This window comes from Marmota monax, unplaced genomic scaffold (genome assembly GCF_021218885.2).
Source record: "Marmota monax isolate L192 unplaced genomic scaffold, Marmota_monax_Labrador192_F-V1.1 WCK01_AAM20220418_F8-fsc00176, whole genome shotgun sequence".
NCBI classification, from domain to species: domain Eukaryota; kingdom Metazoa; phylum Chordata; class Mammalia; order Rodentia; family Sciuridae; genus Marmota; species Marmota monax.
In genome coordinates this window covers 2,595,316-2,615,863 of record NW_026694774.1, presented here as the reverse complement: position 1 = coordinate 2,615,863, position 20,548 = coordinate 2,595,316, and the positions used below count along the sequence as shown (strand labels likewise).

The 20,548-nt window shown below is 32.0% G+C and overlaps 1 protein-coding gene across 1 annotated transcript in view; it reads right to left on the bottom strand.

Annotated features, from left to right (window-relative positions):
- Positions 1 to 838: 838 nt before the first annotated feature.
- Positions 839 to 20,548, bottom strand: part of Dach2 (dachshund family transcription factor 2) — a 153,500-nt gene continuing 133,790 nt past the window's right edge. Inside the window, exons 6-9 of the mRNA XM_046425401.2 lie at positions 7,009 to 7,157; positions 6,736 to 6,883; positions 2,031 to 2,177; positions 839 to 942 (exon numbers count right to left, since the gene is read on the bottom strand). Coding sequence (XP_046281357.2) covers positions 839 to 942; positions 2,031 to 2,177; positions 6,736 to 6,883; positions 7,009 to 7,157 — 548 coding nt within the window. The remainder of the gene's footprint in view (positions 943 to 2,030; positions 2,178 to 6,735; positions 6,884 to 7,008; positions 7,158 to 20,548) is intronic.

Below are 20,548 nucleotides of genomic sequence, written 5' to 3'. Positions count from 1 at the left end.
AGGGCCTCACCCATCCTAGGCAAGTGGTCTACCACTGAGCCATAACCCCAGCCCTCATGGTTGTCTTTAATTTTCAGTTAGGAAATAATTTTCTGACAGAAATGTCTTTATATATTAATGTAAGCCTTTTTAAACAATACACGTGAACATAAGTGTAATCTACATAAAATTAAAGAACTAGAAAACTGTATTAGTTTACATTGGAAAATTTCCAGTAGTCAAATTAAATTCCTATTTTAGCTTCTTTTGCACTCTGTCGAGATGCTGTATTGATGTGTTTTATCTGTTTTCTACCTAGTAAATATCTTTAAATATTTTAAAGGACCTACGTATTTATGGGTATCATATAAATCATGAATTATAAGTCGTGCAGCTATTTCCATATTTAGGTGGTTTGTAAAATTACCATCAAAATTTATAGGTTGACAAAAATGTTGTCTGGAACACTTTTAACATATCAATAGGTTATGGTTATTGTATTTGTGGCATTTACAAAAAGCAAAGTAGTGAAGTTAAAAATACAAGTATTGTACACTTATGAAAGGTAAATTATATTCACATTTATACATTTTTAGAATATGGTAATACATAAATGCACATCCTTTTAACAGCTAAATTACACAAAATTTGCTCACATTGTATACATAAAGTTACTAGTCCCTAAGTATCTGTACTGTTATTGGGTTTTCACAGTCATATTAAACTTGTTTTAGTAAAAAAAAAAATAAATGCAAGTTGCTGCCTATGTCATTGAGTAAAAGAGTTAAACATTTATTTTACTTATATGAAAAGTATTAACACAGAAGCTCATTCCCACCATATGCCCAGGGGTCACATATTAAGCAGTTGTAGTAAGAAGGACACTGTTTACCATACCTTGCATAGCAGCACTATCATGAGGAGTCCCATTTTTTTCTATTTCAATATCTGGAATTCCAGTATCTGAAATAATTGACATTCAACATTAAGGTACAATTCTGTTTTAGGATTCCAGTTAAAAGGAAAATTGCAGTTTGTTCCTATAGATAATGCAAAATCTTGGGCATTGTTTTTTGTTTATTTGCTTGTTTTTGTTTGTTTTTATATGTTTCCATGGTAGTAGGAAGAATTATAAATTATAGCAGTATTTCACAATAGAATATAGATTTCTAGGTATACAATAAATCATTCATTTCATTCCCTAAAGATAAATTTTAAGAAAATCATCTGTTTATAAAAATCACCAATAACTATCAGGTTAATATGCCCTGATTACAGAACAATGAAAAGATGATGGATATAGTTGCCTACATAGAAAGGTCCATTCCTTATGCTTTATTTTCTATTTGTAATATATGATAGATGGTGATAATCTCTCTATGCTAAGTGCAAATGAAGACCGAAATATGCATTATGGTTTATGGTATTTCTGTAGTACTAGCTCTAGAAGCAAATATTTTACCACTGTGTTCTTCAGATGAGTTATAAAAGCAAGTGATTAGGATGTAAAAGTGCTCTGTGTGTGTGTGTGTGAATGTATGTGTGTGTACATATATTTACTTGAACATTTACTTCATACTATGTCTGAGTGTAATGTACCAATGTTATGCTGTTTCAGATAAAATGAAATCAGAAAAGTGGAATTAAGATATTTCATGATTTAAGCACGTTTTCCCACAGATAAACCTTAAATGCCTCAACACTAATGTAGTGTGCATCAAAGAAACCAACATCCTATATAGCTGATCAAAATTAAGTTCACCAAACATCAGCATATCTAACATCAATGGACCTGAAACACTTGCATTTCAGTGTAGGAAGGATATCAGTTTTACTGCTTCTACTTCAAAAGTCAGCAGAATTTTCTTTTTTTATCTCCAAGAATCAGGCTTATTTTGACTGGTTTTATTCACAACCTAACATATTTGGCCTCAAATTGGTATTTTAATTTTTCCTGGACATTTTCTTTCCTTCCTAACTTCCTTCCTTTGCTTCATTTCTTTCTTCTTTATGATTTATTTTGTTTACCTTAAGTCCAAATTAAACTTTACCTTTCAACATCCTCAGGCCACTGTCACTAGTTGTGGCTTGCTTAAGCGCCTGTTCCACTTGTTCCCTGCGCTTTGATTCAAATTCCAAGGCTTCCTGCAGTTTTCTTTTGGCTTTTTTCTCCTTCTTCAGGCGCTTTTGCATGGTAGCTGGAATGTGGAAAAAGTATTTTGCAAAATCTTGGTCAATGAAATAGGTTTTGATGAATTATAAATGTAGATGTATTGGTTGAAACATGATCACATGTATGCTCTATAATGCACATGCATTTTTTATGGTGGTGACAGTTGGGTTGGAGAATTGTTTTCTACTTTGACTCACTACATACATTTAATAATAACAGTCAATATTTTCTAATTTTCTAAAGAAATATACTGCTATTACTCATCATGTTGTTGCTATTAATATGTCAAAATGCAAAAAATAACCCCCCTGCAAATATCTATTAGGTTGAATACTATGGTCTTTAAAACTAAAAGTGGCAATATCCATTTCAGTGGAATGGGACCAATTATAAAAGCAAAAAATGTATTTAATATATTTGTTTAAATAATGCACATATCATCAGTCTTTCTGTCCCCATACAAATACACAAACACACACACACACACACACACACACACACACACACGGAGAATAATTTTCAGCCATGATTATATAAGCAAGTTGCAAAAGTGCAACTACAGTAATGTTCATTTGGTAAGCAGGAAGGTAAAATAGAGCTAAAGAAGAGATATACCTCAATTCTCAAAGTTTTATCTCTCAAGTAAAAACTTCAGTGTCCCTCATGCAGTTATAGTTTATATTTAAACTCCGAAAGCCTGAAACTAGGATAGCACCTTAAATGGAATTAAGTTTCAGCAATAAATTGGTTCATAGCAGGGTTGTAAGCAGAGTAATACTTTTCCTAAATTAGTTTTTAAAAATTAAGTTATTGCTGTTATTGCAATAAAAGAACACTCAAAGTACATTGAGAAAACTAATAAATTATCTGATGTTTAAAAATGTTCACTGCACTCATATATAATTAAAATCTTTGAACTGAACTGAATATGTTACTAATTGTTTCAAATGTGTTCATCTCATGGTTAAATATATTTTCATATAAACTACCTTGAACAACTTGAAGAGAGTCAGTTACATAAGTAAACTGCTGTGCAAATGCAAAATTTCAAAAATCTAAGGGAAAAAAACTGGAATTCTTCAGACAAAGACAATGAGAAAGTATGATTTTTATTATTTTGATGAAATACTGCTAAATAGGAATGAACATAAAAATATATTAGTATCATAATTATATTCAAATATCATTTAAACATAGCAATAAACAAATTATTTAAATTAGAAACTTAGATTTATTGAAATTAATGTGTAACTTAATGTATTTGTCAAAACAAAATTGTGTTTCAAATAAAATTAATGAGGCAAAAATATTCTATACGTTGATTCAGTTGAAATTTGTGATTTCACATACTGCAAACAATGCCAAACAGATTACATTAAAACTACTAAAATAAACAACAATAACTATAATTTATTCAGAACCAACTATGTACTGATCATTTTGCTGAGAATGTAACACATTAAGGTCTTAATTAACACTGTAAGAAAAAGCACTACCATTTCCATTTATAGAAAGCCACTGAGTCTTTGAGAGGTCAAACATTTACCTAAAATGATATAACTGGTAATTGTCAAAACCTGTGTATCACATAAGTTGGTTTTTCAAAGCCTAGGGACAACAGGGTTGGTTAGTGGACCAAGGCAGGTGACCCTAAAGTTTCCTGTTGTTTTATCATTCTATTATTTTAAACGTTTATTCTTCAAATAATATCATGGTATATTATTGCATATGGATATGTGTGTTTAATTCAAGTAGTATAGCTACCAGCAAAAAACAATTGGGTAGAATTTTTGGCTTTAGTGTGTAGCATTTTTTCTTTTATGGAAAAAAAGTTATAAGAATTCTTTTTCTATATTTATATGATATTACATATTGTTTATATATGTAGGTTATATATTAATATTGTTTTATTATATTCTTGGAGAGATATGGCATTATAACCATAATATCAACCTTCTGTCCTATCCATTCCATCATGTGAACTTAGTTTATAATTTGTCATAAAAAGTTGGATATACTCACAATGGAGTATTACTTAGCCATAAGAATGAAAATATGGGGCTGGGGTTGTGGCTCAGTGGTAGAGCACTCGCCTAGCACATGTGAGGCCCTGGGTTTGATCCTCAGCACCACATAAAAATAAATGAATAAAATAAAGGTATTCTGTCCAACTATAACTAAAAAAATACATATTAAAAAAGAATGAAAATATGGTATTATGTTTCTACCACTCTGAACTTAGTTGACAAAACCTGTGTATCACATAAGTTGGTTTTTCAAAGCCTAGGGACAACAGAGTTGGTTAGTGGACCAAGGCAGGTGATTGATTGGACACAGGCCAACCTCAATCTATAAGTAAATAGCAGAAAGATTAGTAGAGTAGAGGGAAGGGAACAGGGGGAGGGAGGAGGTGAGGGAAAGGGGAAATACTGGGAACTGAATTAGAGCAAATTATATTCCATGCTTTGTAATTATGCCAAAATGAATCCTAGTATTATGTATAAATAAAAAAAATAAAAAGACATTTAAAATTTGGGTATACTGGATATGAGATATTCAAGTAAGCAAAAAGAAATTTAAATGATTATCTAGTTAAGTTATTGTAATAGATGAGGTTGCTGAGATTCGTAGAAATGAAGTAGTTTTTCAAAATTGATGAGGATAAATAGTAGTTTTCTTAGTTGTATTAGTAATTAATTACAAGTTCTAAAAGCAGGGCTCAGCACATGGTAGACAGTATTATTAGCTAGTACTAGCAACAGTACTGATGGTAATAGTAGTGGTTATAATAGTGACTAAATACTAAATGGTAGTAATTTTAGTGATGATAGTAATTATAGTAGTATTAGCCTTATCATATTATAACAAATGCTAAATTTGTTAAATACAAGTACTTCAAGGCAAATTTGATAACTAATTATGCCTACCAGGCCTACAACTTTTTACAGGATAATAGATAATATTATAAATGTAGAACTAAAATGTCCATGAAATGTTAGTAAACAGACATTAAGTGAATATATTCCCTAAAAATTAGAAGTTAATTTTACTATATGTACTAGATTTTTATGAGTCAATTTAAGAAGCTTATTGTATTTAGCATATTTTTTTTGTTTTAGAATAAAAATTTCCTTAGTAAATAAATGTGAGTTATTATGATTATTAATCATTGCACACTATTTCACATACTATCAGAGATAAACTAATTTCACCAAACTTTTAAAAAGACAATAAAGTCTTTGCTTTGTTGTATTTAATGAATTTTAATTTGTTAGGTTAAGGAAAACAGGTTTCATTTTTTTAAATGCAGTGTTTGAAATTCCATTTTATAGTGAACCAATGATTCCTAGGACCTAAAGAAAATACAGAGTATGTTTTCAAGCTCTTGAAACAATAATTTGTTACTTTGAGGTAGTGTAAAGTCAGTCAAGTTTACTCAAGTGTAATCATCCTTCTTTGACTAGAGTTATCCATTTGGTCTATTTTCTTTCTTTGCCTCTCCTTCACACTTTTCAACCTTTTACTTATTTTAGATTTTGTGATCCTTCAATAAAAGAATAAGCAGGGAGAGAAAGAAGCTGTAATTCATAACATTTACTTTTTATGCTGTTTAATATTTTATGGAAAATGTAGGGAAGATGTGGAAATTATGAAAGTGAAATTTTGAATCTTCTGCTCCTAGTCTTACCACTAGTCTTACATTAATTCTCCCCTAATTTATCCCCATGATCAGAGTAATTTATCCAAATGAATTCAGACCCAATGATTCACTTGCTTATATACTAATACTTAGAATCACCCATAGGATAAAATCAAAGCTAATCTTTTACAAAGTTAAAAATATTCTTCATAATTTAAATTCTACACCTATTTATGTGCATCATTTCCTACCATTCACTTCAGAAAACTCAAAGCCACTCTAATAATAAACTGTTTATAGTCACCCATGGATGAAGTTTCTTTTCTCCATGCCTATGCTGATCTCGCTGCCTAGAATGCCCCACTTGGTTCCTTGCACATTCTTTTTTTCCCCCTGCTGATCCTTTAGGACTCAGATTCAGGTGTCAGCATCAGAAAATACTCCTTATATCTCCTCACCCCTTCAGCAAGCGGAGCAAACAAACCCTCTATATATAACCATGAAGACTGTGCATGTTTACTTTTGCTACTTTGTTTTAACTTTAACTGCTTGTGCTAGTTCTCTAAAATGTAAATCCCTCAAGGACATGGACTGAGTCCATTCACTTTTTCATTCCAAAATGTAGCACTGTGCCTAGCAAGAATAAGCATTACATATGTAAGGAATTATAAATTTATCTATATGCATTTTCTGACATTGCAAGATAATTATAGGTATTCATTTTTCTAAATCTGGAACTAGCCCAGAGTACAGATCTAGTTCATTATTTTTTTAGTATAAAGAGATGGACTATACATTTCTTTCGTTGTGGTTTGCATACAGTTTTTGCTTTGTATCTTATTTATTTTCAGCAGTATTAAGCTATCTTTGGTAATATTTCTAATTATTATTAAAAATACCTCTAACATAATATTTACTCTGTAACTGAACATGTTAAACTTACTTCTGCTTTGAAGCTCAACTGCAAGTTGTCTTTCAAGGTTTTCTCTAATCTCTCTCTCTCTATAGAGCTCCATTCGCAGTTCCTTCTTTTCTTGCTGAATCTGCTTCTCCTGGATACGAGCATTATCCAAAGCCACTTTCAGCAGACCCTGTCAAAGTACAGCAAATGACATGCAGTTCATCTTATCTGTTTTAATTTCTCAAATACAAAATAATTTGTGTAGGTGCTAATGTCTTGTATTACATTTATTTTGTTTATAGAAATATTGTTGACCTGAATGTTGGTCAACAGAGTCTCCACGGAGGATAGACTATCAGCAAAAATGAATGGTCCAGGGAATCCAGGGGGCAAGGCCTGCCCAGGAGCCAGTTGAAGCTTGTCCAAGGGTGACTTCATCAGTGGAATTTGAACAGGTACTTCTTCTGAAAAAAAAAATTATGTCAGAAGGTTCACAAATTAACAGGTCAAATGTTTCACCAAATCACCTCCAACAGACATCTACAAATACTGATCCAAAAACTAAATGATGGACACTCATAATTAGAAATCATACCTATTGTGCAGTTGCCTCTATTTTCTGAAGATAAGTGATTCAATACAGAACCCATGAAATTGAAACCATATTTATTGCTAAAGAAACATGAAATCTGTTGAAAAGATTTTCAGATAAATACAACTGATGTACCTGTTTATGAATATCTATAAACTAAATAGTCAGACCACTTTCTAGGAATATATAAGCTATCTTTATTTATTTTCTCTTCAAATCTATGTACCTACCTATATACGAACCTGTCTTCATTATTTTTAACAGCTTAACTGAAGTATAATTTAAAGACATTAAATTCAACTATTTTAGGTATATGCTTAATTTTTGGCAAATTTATGGAGTTTTCTTTCACAACCAATGTTTTAGAATGTTTCAATCCCCTGCAAAAAGATTGCTCATACATATTTATAGTTAATCTACTCACCCAACCTAGCTTCTGGCAGCAAGTATGCTACTCTCTTTCTAAAGTTTTACCTTTTCTGGACACAATATGTGGCTTTTTTGCCTGGATTCTTCCACTTAATATCATGTCTCTGAGGTTTATTCACATTGTGTCATATTTCCATAGTTTCTTCCTTTTTATTATTAAACAGTATTTCATTGCTTACTTTTAATCTTGGGAAGTATTCTTTATGAAAAAAAGAAACCAATTAAGCCACAGAAATGCAAGTTGTATCAACCCTCACCTTTAGATTTTATACCATTTTCTTCCACATTCTCATTTTTTTATTGGTTGTTCAAAACATTACAAAGCTCTTGACATATCATATTTCATACATTAGATTCAAGTGGGTTATGAACTCCCATTTTTACCCCAAATACAGATTGCAGAATCACATCGGTTACACATCCACATTTTTACATAATGCCATATTAGTAACTGTTGTATTCTGCTGCCTTTCCTATCCTCTACTATCCCCCCTCCCCTCCCCTCCCCTCCCCTCCCCTCTTCTCTCTCTACCCCTTCTACTGTCATTCATTTCTCCCCCTTGTATTATTTTTCCCTTTCCCCTCACTTCCTCTTGTATGTAATTTTGTATAACCCTGAGGGTCTCCTTCCATTTCCATGCATTTTCCCTTCTCTCTCCCTTTCCCTCCCACCTCTCATCCCTGTTTAATGTTAATCTTCTTCTCCTGCTCTTCGACCCTACTCTGTTCTTAGTTACTCTCCTTATATCAAAGAAGACATTTGGCATTTGTTTTTTAGGGATTGGCTAGGTTCACTTAGCATAATCTGCTCTAGTGCCATCCATTTCCCTGCAAATTCTATGATTTTGTCATTTTTTAATGCAGAGTAATACTCCATTGTGTATAAATGCCACATTGTTTTAATCCATTCGTCTATTGAAGGGCATCTGGGTTGGTTCCACAGTCTTGCAATTGTGAATTGAGCTGCTATGAACATCGATGTAGCAGTGTCCCTGTAGCATGCTCTTTTTAGGTCTTTAGGGAATAGACCAAGAAGGGGAATAGCTGGGTCAAATGGTGGCTCCATTCCCAGCTTTCCAAGGAATCTCCATACTGCTTTCCAGATTGGCTGCACCAATTTGCAGTCCCACCAGCAATGTACAAGTGTACCCTTTTCCCCACATCCTCGCCAGCACTTGTTGTTGTTTGACTTCATAATGGCTGCCAATCTTACTGGAGTAAGATGGTATCTTAGGGTGATTTTGAGTTGCATTTCTCTGACTGCTAGAGATGGTGAGCATTCTCATTAATCAGATTGTCTCTTAGTACCAGATAAAGCGACATCAACAGAATGATTCTCTATTAAGATGCTTTAGATTTATTTTGGACAGATATATTGAGTTAGAAAGGGAATCTCTTACTTTGAGAAACGTAACTACTCTGCTATCAATTTGAATTTTGGCTGACAATATTTTATATGAGATATACGAACCAGATATCAAAATTCCTCTGTAACTGAAAATGGAGACAGTTTTTGACATATGTAAAAAAAAAAAAAAAAAAAAAAACTGGGCTGGGGCTGTAGCTCAGTGGCAGAGTGCTTGCCTAGTATGTGCAAGAAACTGGGTTTGATCCTTAGTACCATATAAAAATAAACATATAAAGGCATTCTGCCCATCTACAACTACAAATTTTTTTTTTTTTTTAAAAATTAAGGAAACCTGATACACAGAGTCTTGGGATGAAACCTAACAAACTCAGTTACTCCTAATTGTAGTTCAACAGTATAATCAGGTGAATCATTAAACTTCAGTTACTCTTCTCACTGCCATTTCCTAATTTCAGCAACAGGGCATAAGTGAATGTTGAAAAATAGGCTTCTTTATGGATGGAAACAATTTTCAGTGACTTAATATATGCTAAAGAGACTCACTTAGGAAAAAGACTAGACTTAAATGTTGCCCTAACCACTTTTCAGATGGTATGGAAACAACAATAACAAAAAAATCTAGCTAGTGGTGTGGTTCCTGTAAGGATGCAAATATTGATTTGCCATACAGTTAGACTTCATTTTTCAATTGCAAGTAGCCTACATACGTAGTGAGAAGATTCTCAAACCCATTGATTTCACAGTCATCGTGTTTTGCTATGTAATTTCTTGTGTGGGAATTTGTGGCATACAATTGCGGGAAATTTCAGTGAGATTACTTAATGGGATACCATTGTCCATAAATAAAATACTCTTAATTTTCTTTTTCTAAAATTAACAGTGATAAAAATGCTAAATGATTATTTAAGAAAAGCAACCATTTCACATTATTTGAATCCAAAAATTAACATTATTTATTGGTCTCAAAAATTCAGTAAAATGCATAGATTCTCACATTAATTTTCTTCAGCACTGAAAGCTATATTTCCCTGGAACTAACTTTTAGAAAACCTGAAGAAACTGTATTTTGATCATCAATGCAAAAATGCATGGATTTTCTACAACTCCCTCATTGGTTTATGCCCATAATAATCATATTAATATTTATAATTAACTTAAGCATCTTATAGGACATCTCTCTGTCTCTGTCTCTCTCTCTCTTTTCTCTGTGTCTCTCAAATAACTGGTATGTTTGGAAAAGATTGAGTTTTCCAGAAAGAACAGAAAAGATCAGCACATCATCACAAATTCCTTGACTTTATTCAACTACATGATTTCTTTTAAAATATTATCTCATAAAAATGTAGAAAAAACTAAATCCTAAAATTAACAGCTCTAATATTTTAAAAATACATTTCTCAAAAAGACAAGCACTATTATGTTTTATTTGTACTGTTTGAGGTCTGTATTTGGGTGTTGTCTTTTGCACATAAGTGCATAAAGTAGATGGAATGACTGAATACTGATCTATCAATACTAATAATGGCTAGAGAGACTGCACTTTTGAATTGATAATTATAAATATTAAAGTATGAATTTGTATAGCAGGAAAGCTCTATTTTTACAAAATGAACCACTACAAAGTTAGAATATTGACTATCTGTTGATTCAGAGACAACATAATATTTCCCCTAAATAAATATTTTGTATCAGAGACAAAGATCTTAAAAGTACTGGATTTCTTGTTATATTTCATTCTACCCACATGTATAACTTCAGTGGTAAAATCTGAGGGGCACTCTTTCTGAAAATGAAAGCATTACATTCAGTATGCACAAAACAAAATTATAACTACGTTAAAATTGCTAGAAGTCTCCTGTTTGAAGCTGAATGAAATGTCATTAAATTGGCTGAAAGGAACATTACTATTGACTATGAAGACAGGTTGCATGGTCCATGGTTGTAATGTTGCTGTACTGTAGATTGAAGTTTCAAAATAGTATTACTCTTCTTTAAAGAGATAGACACAGCTAAATTAGGTGTTGCTTGCTGCAGTGAGGATCAAATGCAAAAAGAATCATATTTCATCAGACCTAGTCAACACCAGGAAAATAAATAGAAATATAAGAGGTATGCAGGCTATGATTCATTTTGATAATCTGGCCCAAGAGAGACACATAGAGACAGCACACAGATCTAAGCTTCTACCAAAAGACAAATAGGACACAGAGGGTGGGAACTGGGATGACAGTGTAGCAGAGGTCACATCGATTTTCAGCAGCAGTTTTCACACAGATGAGATAACCCTGGACTCTATTTGGCCCATTGTTCATATCCTACCTGTCCCACAAGCAATAAATTTTCTAGTCCTAGAAAAAGGGCAGTAAAGAAGAAGGATTCTACTTATGACTTCTTATGATTAAGTTTCTGTGCTAACCAAACATGCTTTTCAGACCAAGGTCACATTGCATGTTAGGGTCTGTAATAACCCAAAACTAGTAGAAGCATATTAGTCTTAGTGTATATGATTAGAAACTGTGAAACTACTCATCAGATTTTTTTTTCTGATTTAAATCACATGCTACAAAAATGACTGATAAATGCATTTGAAATTTATTTCAATCTTATAATAGATCTTCACATCTGAATGGCATTTACATTTTGTTCAGAGATGGAATAAATGCAATGTTACATAGAAATGTATCAGGTGAGCTTGAGAAATCCTAATTGGCAATAAAATTAAAAAATGGGAAAATACTTGAAACATAGATTGTCAGTTTAATAAAAGCAGCTCTTTGCAATCCTGAGAAAGGGTTTTGATTTTAAAAAAAACTGATGCACACACACACACACACACACACACACACACACCTTTATCAGCATATATAACACATTGGTTTAAATTAAAAAAAAAATAAACCTAACACAACTGCAATCTCATCAAGGACATGAGCAACCTCTCCAATTATTGATGTAATGTGGAGACCACTTCTATTGAGCCTGTTTGTTAAACCTGCCATACTTTGTAATAGCACTTGGGGATCCACATAAAAAATAAGCTCTTTATTTTAATTTCTTGCTTGGGGCCCAGATGAATAGATGCAAAAGTTAATAAGAACTTTAATTGTAGAATAAAGTAAATATATGGTAAATGCTCCAAGTAGAAAAATCCCCTTGAAAAGTAAAAAAGTAAAAGTCAAGGCTCCTGGAGACATTTTATATGATGCCAGTTCTTATTCTCCCACTTTTTTGTAGAGCTAAGTATTTCCTTTCCTCTGGGCTTTGAGGATTATGATTCAGGAATAGAAATTGAACACAGATGACTCACTGAGCAGTGGAAAATGCAGCTACCTACCAGGTCATCGGTTTTATTCTTTAACAAGTAAATTATATTCCATTATTTGATTTGAGAGCTTTCCCCTAAATACAACTGGCCCAAGGGACTTTCTTTTGTCAATGTCATTAGTATTACATTCAGCACAAGCAAGACACCTGCTTCCCTCTCCCAAACTAAAGAACAATAACAACAACAAAATGACCAACTTTTGTGTAATGATGTGACCTGCATGAATATAGGGAAGCCTTCATAGACTCAACTGAACAATGACTCCTCAAGTGCTACAATCATCAAATGTGGAAAAGAAAAACCTTATCCCAAAATTGTTTGGGGAGATGAAATAAAAATAATGCAGATAAATGGAAACAGAAAACTAGTAGAAAATGAATGAAAGGCTATTAACCTGAGAAACTAAGATCGCATACTGCTAAAACCAATTATGTTCCTCTTTTGCTCTGGATCCTTAGATTAGCAATTTGGCATAACAGGCTCCTCTATGAATTATGATTGGAATTAAATCATCCCTCAGATAAAATATTATGCCAATAACAAATATTAGGTCCAATGAAGGCCTTGCAGGAAGTATGATACCTAGTCATTAAGGAGCTGATAAATTATTTTGGAAAAAAATAAGTAAATTGCAGAAGCAGACAATTAAGCATGAATCACAAAGCACAGATTGTTAACTGTCTCTACTTCAAAGAAGGAGGGGAGTCACATTTCTGCAGCAAACATTCAAACTTACTTATCACTGAGCTGAAAAGTGTTCTCTCAAAATTTCCACAAGATATTAAGTGTACTAGCAAAAAATTGTTCCTTGTTTAATGTTGAAAAATCTAGACTAAATAGTGTTAGACATTTTTCCTTAATGCAAGGTTTGCAGATGCTTTATAAGAAGCTTAGTGAAATCTGAATTTCAGGTAAATAGCAAATCATGTTTTAATATAGGCATGTCCAAAAATACTCCATTGGTCATCCTTATGCTAAAAGTGATTTGTCAGTTATCTGAAATTAAAACTTCACACAGCATAATTATATATATATATATATACATATATATATATATATATTTTTTTTTTTGCTAAAACTTTTAAAGCAGAACATCTCATAGCCTTTAAAATGCAAATGCCAATTAATCTGATTTGGTCATTGCACAGTGTATACATGTGTCTAAAAGATCATACTGTACCCCACGAATATGCACAGTTATTATGTGCCAGTTAAAAATTAAAATGGGGGCTGGGATTGTGGCTCATGGGCTGGGATTATGGCTCAGCGGTAGAGCACTCGCTTAGCATGTGCGGGACTCTGAGTTCGATCCTCAGCACCACATAAAAATAAATAAATGGAATAAAGGCATTGTGTCCAACTATAACTAAAAAAAATATAAAAAAATAATTAAAATGGAAATATTAAATATTAACACATGTTATATATTATAATAAGCAGCTGAGAGCAGAGTGATACAGAACCAGATACTGGACCTTTAATACTCTGTAAAGTATAAGCAACTATGTGTTTGAATCTCAACTTTATTATTTTCAAGCCCCTGGGAAAGTAACTTAACTATTCTGTGACTCAGTGTCCTCTTCTGTAAAGTTAGAAAGATGACAACAAAATTACCTCTTAGGATTGTTGTAAAGACTAATGAGCTACTATTCATAAAGTTCATAGAATAATGCCTGACCCAACGTAAATGCAATATAAATGTTAAGTGGTCATTGAAAATTTCTAGAACTCAGGACAGAAACATAGTAATGTATTTGACCACCTAAGCATCTATTAGCTAACCTTATGAAACACCATGTTCTGAAAGATCATTCGAGTCTGTTTTACATTCAATTAGGTCAATAGACTAATTTTAATGGTTCTTAACCACGGACTGTTCCTAACCAAGAATCACTGTGCTGCCCAGAGGACATTTGGCAGTAGGTGGAAATGACATTTTTTTTTTTTTTTTTGCTTGTCAAATCTGGCATGAATGGTGGGAAGGAGTCTACTACTGACATCTAGTGGGAGAGACCAAGAATACTGCAAAATAACCCACAATTTAGGACAGCCCTGTCCCCATCCCCAACAAAAAAATTTATCTGGCAAAATGTCAATACTGATTGAGAAACAGTGGTCTAGACTTATAAAGGAAAATCTCAATGAATGGACACTTAAATATATCTTCATTTCTCCTCTGAACTTCTTCTAGAGTTTAATAAGCTTGCTAAGAAAATAAGGTTCAAATCAATGATTGAGAACTAATTGCTTTAAAAAGTGAGTTTTAGAATGTTTGTGCATTTAATGTGAGGATCATAGCCTTCATTCTTTGCGTAACTGTCACTCTACAGTGAAACCTTTTCTATTCCTCCTATTAAGAACTGCAACCTGCTCTCCTATTCCCACCCTCCTTTAACATGCTTTATTTTTTTCCTGAAAAATTTACTACCATATAAATTATACATATAATTTTCTTATTTATTTTTATTATTTATTTCATCATACTACATGTAATCTTCTCAAGATCTGAGGCCCTTTCCTAGTTTTTATTTTATCACTACTGCCTTCCTCAGTATATTGAATGAAAACTATATCTATGTGTAACCCTTGCTATGATTTTGGATATGTGGATTGGTAATCTCAAATCCATGTAAGACTTCTAATAATCAGATTTATTCCACGATTTCTATTGACAAAATACAAGATTCTACTTAAATTTGTAATCTTAAAATATTTTTACCTGTATGTGGTGGGAGGAAGGAAGAAGAGATGGAAGTAAAATATTACTTGTCTACTCAGCCTTTCCAATAAAATCAACAAATATTATAATTTAGAGATAGTTTACAAATTAAAATTTTACAGTATTGAAAACTAGCTTTATAGTTGTCATAAAATAGCTAACATGAATTTATTGAACTTGTCTACATATCATAGTATTTGAGCAAAAAATATAATAAGTGTGAATCTTTCTGACCCATATACATACTTTCCTATTTTCTGTGAGATGATCTATTATTGTATCAGAGATAAAGCAAATCTGGCTTATTTGTTTTGTTTCACCTATAGATTTTCTAAAGCCTAGAAATAAATAAATGCTATTTTTTCAGAATAGAAAGAATGTTCATGTGGAGACAAGGATTTAATCCAAAAAAATGCAAGGAAGACACAAATTTCTGATATAAACAACTAATCAGCAACAGAGGCATGAATACAAACCCCTTGCCAAGAAAACCAGCCTGGCTACTTCTGTGTGTAATGCTGCAGAGAACATTACATGAGTAGAAAGGAATCAAATAACAATATGAATCATAAATTGGCAAACATGAGGCATGACTGGAGAGGGGCAAGGTGGGAAATAGCTGATATTTTAAAGAGTTTGTTTAAGATAGATGGGGCACTACACATTTCCATACAATTAGATAACCCTTCCATGTAATAATATTTTGTCATTGTCTGCAAAATGGACTTAGGGTTCCCATACAGGCTTGCTTTTAGGCTTAGCAGGGGTTCAGACATCTGGCTGAATGCATAGGCTGTAAAGCAGATTTCTCATTTTGCTTCACTGCCAAGAGATGTTCAGTCCTTTCCATCAACCAGGGGAGAAAAACCTCTGTTCTTAATCTGTTAGAAATCAGGAAGGAAAATTTATTGATCTGACCTGGTAATTCCAGTGTCACCTTTAAAGTCACTGCATTCTCCTCTTCCTACCCCTTTTAGTTAACATAGCTAAGTAGAGACGATCATGGAAAAGTACAATGGTGAAGTTTATTAATCAAATAAAATACAGCAGTAGCTCTCAAACATTATCATGCTTAAGAATATTCCAGAGTCATTCAAAACTGCATTTCCCACTCCTAGAGTTTCCGATTCAGTAGGTTTAGGGTAGGGCCTAGAAACCTGAATTTCTAAGTATCTAATGCTAATGATTCTAGTATATGATGAAACTTTGAGAATCCACTGGGCAGTATAAAAGTCATTATTTTCTGTATTTGGTGGATTGACATAAAGCAAATTAGATCCCATGGTGTCTGATTATGTAAAAATGAACCCTAACATTATGTATAACTTTATGCACTAATAAATTTTTTAAAATAAATACTTCTAAAAAGATGATTAAAGTTGTTTTCTATCACTACATTTTGTATAAATAGTTGTCATTCAGATTTCAAGAAATTATTTCAAAATGATACCTAATTTTATGTATCATCAAAACTTCAAGAAATTAAATAAAGTTAAGGAGGCACATCAAGTAACTTGTTCTAAAGATTCAGAGATCCTGAAAAATGATTTATGCTATAGTAAAAATATATAATAGATTTATTTATAACACAGAATCAATAAATTAAATAGTAAAATCCCAAGCCTACACAAAGGCAAATTATTTCTCTTTATTAAATAAGCAATTGATTAACCAAAAAAACAGCTGATGTCAACCTTAGATACTATTTGTATTCAAAAATGTGAAAAGTGAGAGTATTGTGGCACAAGTAAGATTAAAAAACAAATGTGATTCAAAATTAGAATGACACCATCATGGAAAACTTGTCAAAAATAATCAATGTAATAAGCAATTTATGGTGTGTCACCTCTTATAAATGCTTTAATAAGGAATGTGTAAATAATTGTACGTTTAGAACTTATATCAATATGCTCACTAATAACTGTGCAATTATCTTTTCAAAATATGTACATAATGATAATATTGTTTATTTTACCACAGTACCAGTGATATAAAATTTGGGAATCTTCCGTTTAAATGTTCTGTTTCTCTTCTTTTCTTGTTTTCAGGGATACCCACATATACATACATACACACATACTCATATTCACAACTAGTGAGAATACATACTGATTTTTCAGTCTTAAGTAAAAAAAAATGAGGCATTGAGGCATTATATTTTCATGAAAGAAAAAAATGTTTTTTTCCTAATAAATGAGTCTTGAAATCATTATTGCAACATTATTATAATCCTAACCAGTTCAGAATGACTTCAGTCATTTAATTTATTATACAAAGCTAAATTTTCTTTAAAAATATTTTCATTATTAAGACATTACTTAGGTCTTCTTCATTTACAGTTCTTGTCAGTTTGTGGGCTTAATTCAATTTCATCTTCAATCACGATAGTCACACTTACTATATATATTTTTATCAGAAACACTTTAAGTACTCAGTTTTACATGGCATGGTAATCTAAATTAAAGTGAATCCATACCCTTGTAAGTTGAAGAGTATGGTATTGCTCTCCTGTAATAAATATCAGACAAACATAGTTTGCCTACATGTCAAAGAGGGATATTTCTAAAGAACCACAATTAAAACCTTTTTTTTTTTTTTTGGTGGTGCTGGGAAATTGAACCCAGGACCTTGTGCATGCCAGGCAAGCACTCTACCAACTGAGCTATATCCCCAGCCCACAATTAAAAACTTTTTACAAATGTATGGTGCAATTTAACTTGATGGTTTATATAAGTCCAAATCATCAGGTACCCCACTTATGATTTTTACCCTTTTTCCCTATGAGTCTACTATTCTACTTACAGCACAATAAACATAACTAAATCCATGTGTTGGGATATTATATTTTTAATGTCAATCTTCCTGTTTATAGAACAAAAACAATTGCCTCAAAGAGTGTTTGTGGGAAGTTTAAGAGAAAAAAAAAATGGTGTAAGCATCTAGTACAGTACTTAGAATACAGTATACACTCAAGAAAGATTGGCTGAATCTGAAGCTATGCTAGCCTTTTAGATATGAAATATACAAGAAATAGAAGAGTACTCAATATACATTGATTCCACGATTTGACCATGAAATTTCTTTTTAAAAAGTTTTCTTCTAATTAATTGAGTAAAGCCCTTAGTTAATGTAAGAAGAACAATAAAGGTCTTGTAACATTGTATTTTGTTTCCAAAATAACCATACAAAAATAAACTGGTAATTTTGTAAGTAATATCTCTCAGTTTAGTACCAATGTAGTTGGAAGATTTCAGGCTCACATAATTTGAGTTGTATTTTTCCCTTAAATTTAATTTTGGTTGCATTTTTATTCTCTTGGAGATTTGAAAGTTTAAGATAAGTGTGCTTTCTATCAAGAAAACAGGAAAAATCTACCCGAAAATTTTCCTGGTAAGTTTGGCCTTATTTTCTTAATGTTGAAATTCCTTTACTCACCTTCATTACAAATATTTATAGATCCATATGGAATAGCAGATGTTGATGCAAAGACACTACAGATATTTTTCACTTTCACTGATAACCCTAGTACATGAGAATGTTTTCCCTCATCTTCTATCATTAGATAATTTAATTTGAAAAAAAATCTAATATGTTCACTGAATATCAAAGTTTAGAATTATTATAAGATCATCTATATGTGAAGGTTGGGCCTATGCAGACAGCATAGAGTTTGATGTTTTCATTAGGCCACAAATATTTGTTAAACACGTTTAATAATGTTTCAAAACTTGAAACATAAAGGGAAATTTTTATTCAGTTCTTGACCTTCAGTAACTTTTAGATAACTATAAATTCTTCCTCTTTTCTTTCCCTATCTGATCCTATCTTTATATATACATATAGTCAGTGATATTTCTTTTGGGAAAAAAACTGTAATTTTAAGATTTACTTTTACACAATACCCCACAAACATTAAATGTGGGAGCTTAACATTTTGAATTTCTATGAATATTTAAATATTATGAACTGAATAGCTAGAGAAACTTTGTAAAGAAACTTTGTAAAGAGAAACTTTGTAAAGAAAGAAATATAAGTAGAAATTTAAAATTAATATCTAATATATTTCAACATTAGTAACTATAGTATAGATACAATCTATAGTATAATCAAACTTGAGCAACTAACCCAAGATTTGTCATATATTCCAATTCTATTAAATTAGTATATTTATGTGATTACTTTATTTGAATATAGCACCTTAAGAATGAGCATTATAATATTTGGAACGTCCTTAAAGAATGTGGCAGCATCACCTGGGCAGCTGTATTTAACCATCTATCTCAGAGATTGTCATTTTCCTAATCCTGTTTGATCACTAAGGAAGATTACTTTGCTCACTGCCTTTCAGTCTTGTCATCTCCCCTTCCTTATTCAGTTCCCATTCACATCTTTCCAGTGTGAATGTCCAAATACCATATTTTATACACAAAATTAAAATTATCACCTCTTCTTTGTTATGGACATTGGAGTCCATTTTATTTTCAGTTAACATATTTGTATTAACAGATGATTAAAAGTGCTATCTATGGTCAGCCTACAATTCTCAAGCATAATCAATATCAAATTTTCTTGAGAGAATTTACTAGAAAACCCATGCCACAGTCTAATCTTACCTATCACAGTTTCAGAAACAGAATACATATTAAGACAATATTGCCAGGGAGTAAAAAGTAATACAACATGCTATTCAAGTCTGAACATCGAAATGTATTTGCTTTACTGTTTTGGCTACAAATTCCCAGAAGATAGATTCTTACATGGATATTTACAATACATGTTATCTTCCCTTATTTGCCCCAGAAAGTGAGCCTTGTGGTTATCAAACTTCTACTACTGACATCTCCTAGTTACTTAAACTTTGTTGTCACCTTCCAAATACTTGAAGCACACAGATGCATTTCCAGGCACCAAGTAATTATTTCTTATTTACTTTCCAATGGAATTAAACATGTTATAGTGGAATTTTTGCAATTATGTCTTCCTCGTCTTAGACTTCACAAATACTGAACCCCATATCACCACTGAAGCCAAAAAGTGTGCATAAAATAATGATAGGATCTCTATAGGTATAAAATACTCTAATAAAATAGAGGGATGAAATAAAAACAATTATTCCAATCTGCTTTAATAAAACAGTGGCATTAAAACTGCATTACTCTTATGATACTGACATTCCCATTGGTATTTTTTGTATACCCTTCGAAAGTTGTTCACCTTGTTCAAATGGCACCAGGTCTTTTTGCAATATTGTTTGTATCCAAGCAGATACAAGGTTTGTAGAGAATGTATCTAGGGAGCAATAAAACTGGTGGAAAACATATTTCTCTATGGTGTTTTAGTACTTTGAAAAATTCAATCACAGGGAAAAATATTTTGCTGTAAACATCTAAAATTTAACCATTTGCAATAACAATAACAACT